The sequence below is a fragment of the Pteropus alecto genome, unplaced genomic scaffold (assembly GCF_000325575.1).
Source record: "Pteropus alecto unplaced genomic scaffold, ASM32557v1 scaffold143, whole genome shotgun sequence".
Lineage (NCBI taxonomy): Eukaryota > Metazoa > Chordata > Mammalia > Chiroptera > Pteropodidae > Pteropus > Pteropus alecto.
Window position 1 is genome coordinate 4,605,360 of NW_006434828.1, and position 6,177 is coordinate 4,611,536.

At 68.2% G+C, this 6,177-nt stretch overlaps 1 protein-coding gene across 1 annotated transcript; it reads left to right on the forward strand.

Annotated features, from left to right (window-relative positions):
• Positions 1–4: 4 nt before the first annotated feature.
• BOK (BOK, BCL2 family apoptosis regulator) lies at positions 5–6,171 on the forward strand (the record flags this gene model as incomplete). Its single annotated transcript, XM_015587834.2, has 3 exons — positions 5–50; positions 2,219–2,347; positions 5,400–6,171. Coding segments are annotated over 3 exons (630 nt in total), but the record flags the coding sequence as incomplete, so codon positions are not given.
• Positions 6,172–6,177: the final 6 nt, after the last annotated feature.

Genomic DNA, 6,177 nt, shown 5'->3' on the forward strand with positions numbered 1-6,177 from the left:
CACCCCGGGCGGCCGCCTGGCAGAGGTGTGCGCGGTGCTGCTGCGCCTGGGTGAGTGCGGGCCCTGGAGGACGGGGCCCCCAGGCTGCGCCTCGGGGTGCCGCTGTCTCCGCACTGGGCCACCCACGGGGTGCCCTGGCCAACACCCTCCACTGCTGGGCCTGGGTCTCAGGGGCAGAGAGGCGGCTGGCCTGGGGGTGCCCAGAATAGCCAGGCGCGCAGGGCAGGCCCACCCAGGCGGATGCTGCCCCGCTCCCCTACATCCTGTACTTACCCGCTCAGGCTCGGCACACTGCCATGGACCCCCCACAGACCTGCCCAGATTGGCCTGCTCAGCCAGATCGCAGACACTCTGGCCATCAAGGATAGAAAGCTCCGGGAAGAATAATGTTTTGGTGGCTAAACTTCCAGCGTGACCCTTATACTCTGCTGGGCACGAAAATCCTTTGTCAGACCACGTGTCCTGATGTTTGTTTTGGAAAAGAGGTCCCTTCAGCCACCGGCTGAAGTCTGCCCCCCGCCCCTCCTTCCTCTTGGTTTGGAGGCCTCCTAGGGCCCCTCCGGAGTTGGGTGCCCAAGACGGGTGAAACCAAAGCCCCACCTGTGGAGCTGGCCCCCTAGGGGTGCTTGTTCCACACCGCCCAGGAACTGCCTCCGCCTTCTCCAAGGTCTGGACCCCTCGCCGCAGTCAGTGGGTCCCCTCGCCCCCCGGGATGGACAGGTCTCTAGGTGTGGAAGCAAGCGGCGCTGCGTGGGCCAGGACCCCGGAGTGGGCCAGGACCCCGGAGTGCCCGGACTCCGCGTGGTCGCCCGCTGCTGTTTCTTCCAGCTGGGTGGTGGGGATGACCCTGGGGGCCGACTTCTAGAGGATCCTGGAGAAGATAGTTCCTTGGCCCCCCCCAAGAGCCCCCCACCCCCCTGGAGTGGCGAGGAGAGAGTCCTGCCTCCGTCCGCAGCCTCCGTCTCGTCTGTGAGCCGGAGCTTGAGACCACCTCTTCCCCGTGTCCCCATTGTTTAAGTTTGTCTGAAAAGCCTTGCTTCAGACTCTGCTGATGTGACCGGGCAGCTTCTGTCCCTCAGTCTCGTGGTCCACCCTGAGGGCCCAACGCTGCAGGCCCCGGTAGCAGGAGCGAGCCATGTGCCCAGCAGTGGCCCTCTCAGAGGCCCTTTCCAAGTCCATCCTGGCCATGTCCAGTCCCTGGGGCATAACATAACCCCTGCGGGATGGCTCAGGGGGCCCAGGGGGGAAGTGGCTTGGACCCAGGGGTGTTGCATTCGTGGCTCATGCACTGCCTTCCGCTCTCGGGCCCGGCGCTGCCTCCTGGCCCCTCCTCCTGGGGCAGTGGGAAACAGGAAGAGGCCGGGTCGTGGCCCCATGGCGGTCAGCCCCCCGGGGCCCGTCCCCAGCAGCCCCCGAGGCCTGTGTGGGAGCAGGCCAGCCAGCCCTGGGGATTTCCACACCACCTCCCCACATCGCCCCGCCGCCCAGCCTCGGGCCTGCTCTGGCCCCAGACCTTAATTAATCGGATGGAGAGCAGCTGGCCCGGGGATGACGCGGGCGCCCTTGTCGGCCAGGACCGTACAGTGGGCACCTCCCTGTGCGCTGCGGCTGGAGGAGAGGCTGGGCTGGGGACACCCAGCCGAGGGCTGTGGCGTTCCCGGCCCCCGCTGCCGGGGCCTCTGCAGGGAGCACGCGCAGCAGGCAGGGCCGTGCTGACCCCCTGCCCGCGGTGTGGCCGCCGTCCCCGTGCTTGGGGCCCAGGCAGTGCCGGGCCTGAGGAGGGTGCCCCCTGAGGTCTGAGGCTGCAGCTGGGCTGCCCATCTGTGTGGGGCGCGGGCAGTCCCTGCCCATGTCGGGCCCTGGCCGCCTGCCCAGCCCGCCTGCCGCCCGGGCAGCTCGCTGTGGCCGTGAGTCACCCGTCAGGCATGGCCCACGCTCCTCCCCGGGATTCCCGCCCCACTGGCCCAGCCGGCTTGGCCCTGGGGGGTGGGAGCTGGCTCAGCGGGAGGGGCGGGCCACAGAGGCAGGTCTGGGGGTGCCCACCCCACCTCACTGGCCTCCTTGTTCCCGGGGGCCATAGGAGGGTCGAGTGGGGCTCAGGTGCAGGCCAGGTCAGTGGCGGAGGGACCGAGAAGTGGGCTGGTCCCAGGCCCGTGGGCAGTGGGGCCGGGGTCAGGCCGCTGTGGACCGCCTCTGACTCGCCCGCGTGGCCGTGCAGGCGACGAGCTGGAGCTGATCCGGCCCAGCCTCTACCGTAACGTGGCCCGCCAGCTGAACGTGTCCCCGCATTCCGAGACCGCGGTGACCAGTGCCTTCCTGGCTGTGGCGGCCCAGATCTTCTCTGCAGGTGGGCCTGCGCGTGCACCCCGGGGCGTCCAGCGCGCGTGGCCCAGGGCTGTGGGTTGGTGCCAGGGCTGCGGTGCCTCCCTTGGTTCTGAGGATGGTGGGCCTGGCGGGCCGCCAGCCCGGGACCTCGTGTGGTTCTTCTCGGCTCTAGCTGGGTTGGCAGGGACCTGAATTCCTGGTCAGGCTGCGTGGTCAGCTGCCAGTTGGTGCTGGCTGTTGGCTGGAGTGGGGCCAGGGTGTCCTGCACGTGGCCCTTGGCGCTCGGCCCTGCACCAGGTCTCAAGAGGGAGCGCCCTGCGCTGCCAGGCTCTGTGACAGCCTTAGAAGTCACAGCGTCACTGCTGCATTCTGTGAGTCGAAGGCAAGTCGCGAGAAGGGTGCGTGGGATGGGGTCCGGGCGGAGGGGCTTGCTGGCGCGTCTGGAGGACAGCGACACTTGTCTCACCTGGCTGGCCCACACGCACCTGTGACTCCCTAGGAGCAGGAGACAGCTCCTGCTGGCTCCCCCGGCCCCGGCCCTCACCGAGAGTTCGGCTTCCCTGCTTCCTGTCCGCACGCCCCATTCCAGGCTCAGGGAAGGCTGCAGGACTCACCCCCAAAATGCCCTCCTGTCCCCACGTCCCCTCCTTGAGACCCTGCTGGGCTCGCTGTTATCCACAGACACCCTCTCCCCACCTGAGGCTTCGCGTCTGGTTCTGGCCCCTCACGCTCTGTGAGTCTGCCTCATCCCTGTGTCCCTGGTGCGTAGCAGGTGGCAGGCTCCACCGTCCAGGTGACCAGAGCCCCAGCTGCAGCCCCACATCCTCTGTCACCGCACCCACAGACGTTTCCCCAGCACGGTCCGGGGAGGGGACCCTGAGGGTCCCAGAGCCACAGTGCTCCAGAGGCCCCACGCTCCTGGTGTGGGGAGCGTGAGTGGCCGGTGGCATCTGAGTGTAGGGAGGGCCACCTTCCTTCTGGGGCTTTCTGGTTGGGACGGCAGCAGAGTCGGGCTCTGGAAGAGGAAGAGCAGCAGCCCAGGCCCCGTGGGGGACCCGCCACCCCCCGCAGAGGAGGCTGAGCCCCCAGCCCCACTGACCACCCTCTGGGGTGTCTGCATGTCGACCTCCTGTGTTGCCTTCCCTCCTAGGGGGCAGCCTGATGGTCGGGGCCGAGCAGGGCCTGACCCGTGGGACTCCCTCGGTGTGGCCGGTGCAGCAGGAACGTGGGATGGACAGGTGGGACGGGGGGCAGGTGGGGACAGGGGCAGATGGGGATGCAGGACCACTGGCTGCAGAATCTGACCTCTCCCAGGGCCACCAGCAGTCAGCGCGGACCATCCTGGGCAGGTCACTGCGGGGGGGCGTCAGGAGGGGGCCCGGGGGGCTGCTGGGCAGCAGGCTTCTCCACATTGTCCGCATAGTGCTGCCCGGGGTCCTGGGGCGGGACTTGGCGGGCAGCCCTCTCAGGTGACCTGGGGGGCACCTTGTGGAGGAGGCAGCAAGTAGGGCCAGTGAAGGAAGGAGGGCACTTTGGGCCCCTGGGCTGACGGCCGTCCTTGGCCTTTCCCGGGCTCCTGTGTCCGGCGCTGACGCTGGTGCGTGGGTGGCCGCCTGTGTCTGTCTCCAGGGCTGGCTTTAAAAGGAAGGTTCATCTCTGAGAAGGCAGCTCTGGCCTGCGGGTGGTTGGGGCTGAGCAGGAAGGTGGGGGCCTGGCCCCCGCGTGGTGTGGGTGTGTGTGCCGGGGACAGAAGAGGGGGGCCAGGACAGAGCACCCCACCCCGCCTTGTCAGATGGGGGGACAGGCCTGGCAGGTGCCCTCCTGCTTGCCGCCTATGGGCTCCCCGTCACCCCTGGTGCATTCCAGCCATCGGGTGCTTGCCAGCCCATGTCCCTCCCGCCTGCAGCCCCTCCCGTGCTGCTGGGCCGGGCACACTCACCCTCAGGCTGGACCTCCCTCCCCATCTTCCCCAAGCTGGCCCTGAGGGGTGCAGGCCCTGCCAGGCCTGCTACCTCCAGCTGTGGCCAGGGCAGTGGCGGCTGGAAAGCTGCAGGGCCTGGCTCCGTGGTGGCCTCGTGTGTGTCCAGCCCCTTTGAAGCCAGAGGCTGCTCCTTGCCGTACGAGCGTGTTGGGCTTCTCACTTCGCTTCAGTGGAAAACTCATTTTCTCTCCCCGGATAAAAGTTGCCAAGAGTTCATTTACCCCAGAAAGATCAGAAAACATAAAAGATGAAAAGTCTCAGAATAATACTAAGAAGACAACCCAATTTAAAAACGAGCGAAGGGTCTGAGCGCACATTTCTCCGGGGAGGACGCCCGTGCAGAGGCCGGTCGTCACCGTCGCTGGGGGGACAGGGCGTGTCCCGTCACAGACGCCGCCGAGGGCCCCGCGCCGTCCCTCAGTCACGAGGCCACAGTTTCCTTGGGGACGGCTGTCTTTTCTCCCGTTGATTTATAAGGTCTTGTGCACGTTAAGGAAACAGCGTCAGCGTGCAGCGCCCTTTCCAGCCTGGGCTCCTGTCCCCTCACTGCGGGGGGCGCCTCTCAGCAGCCCGGTGCCCAAGGATGGTCCCTCCATGGGCCTCAGCTTCTCTACGCGGAGACCGTGCAGCAGGGCTGTTGAGGGGCGGGGCAGCTGGGGCCGGGGCTCCCTGAAGCTGCTTTCTGTTTGTTGCATCTCGCTCCAAGTCAGTCATCACCCCAAGCCCTCAGGCTCCCCCTCGCTGAACCACCTTGCTGTCCTGTGGTCACCCCCAGCAGATGGGCTGGGCAGGGCCGGCCCAGGCTCTGGTGCAGGTGAGCAGGTGCACAGGTGCGCAGGTGTGTAATGGAGGCCCAAGAAATGTCTGCCTAAGAACCACTGTGAGCATGGGCAGGACTGGCCCGTAGTGGACGTGGGCCGAGCACCCCTTTCAGCCGTGAGTGGGGCTGGCCCCCCGAGTCTGACCCCGGCCGCCAGCGCCATGGCGGGGGGCGGCTCAGAGAGGCTCAGCCCCTGCGTGGGGCCCGTGGGCTGGGCTCGGGCTGGGGTTTTGGCGGCCTCCCGCTGAGCAGCGCCCCCATCTCTCTCTGCAGGCGTCACGTGGGGCAAAGTGGTGTCCCTGTACTCGGTGGCCGCGGGGCTGGCCGTAGACTGTGTGCGGCAGGCCCAGCCCGCTGTGGTGCCCGCTCTCGTCGACTGCCTCGGGGAGTTCGTGCACAAGACGCTGGCGAGCTGGCTGCGGAGGCGTGGCGGATGGGTGAGTGGGGTCTCGGGCTGCAGGCCGTGGGGCCCAGGTCCGCCGGCCGCCCAGCTCGTGCTGACCGGGGCCCTGCGTGGCTGTGGTGGCCGTGGGCGGGGTCCCCCAGAATGGGTGGCGGTACCAGTCACGCCCGCCACTGTTCCTGTGTCCTCACCTGCCCACCTGTCGCGGGCTGCTGGGCCTCGGGCGTGGGGGCCGCCCCTCCCACAGGAGGTCTGTCTCTGCGAAACGGGTGCTGGGCCAGTGTGCGTGGGGACACCGGCTGCGTGGCGCTCAGCCCTCTGCTGAGGTTGGAGCCCAGGGTCGTGGTCACACCCGAGGGTGGCCTTGGGTCGGGAGGCACTACCCCCAGGTGACTCCCATGTCTGTGGCCCCCCCCCCACAGAGACCCCAGGGCCTCGACCCCCTCCTCCCTTTCCACAGAGCCTGCCCGGGCTGGGTCGGCCAGGACCGGGCTGCAGGGGAGGGCTCCCTTTCTCAGGCATGTGGGAGGAGAGGGGATGGCCGCAGGCCTCCCTCGAGGCTCGGTCTCCTCGACGGCGGGGTCTGAAGCCGGTGCCCCGGGCCCCAGGCTGGCGGCACCTGGCGCGGGGACTTGGCGGCGTCGCGCT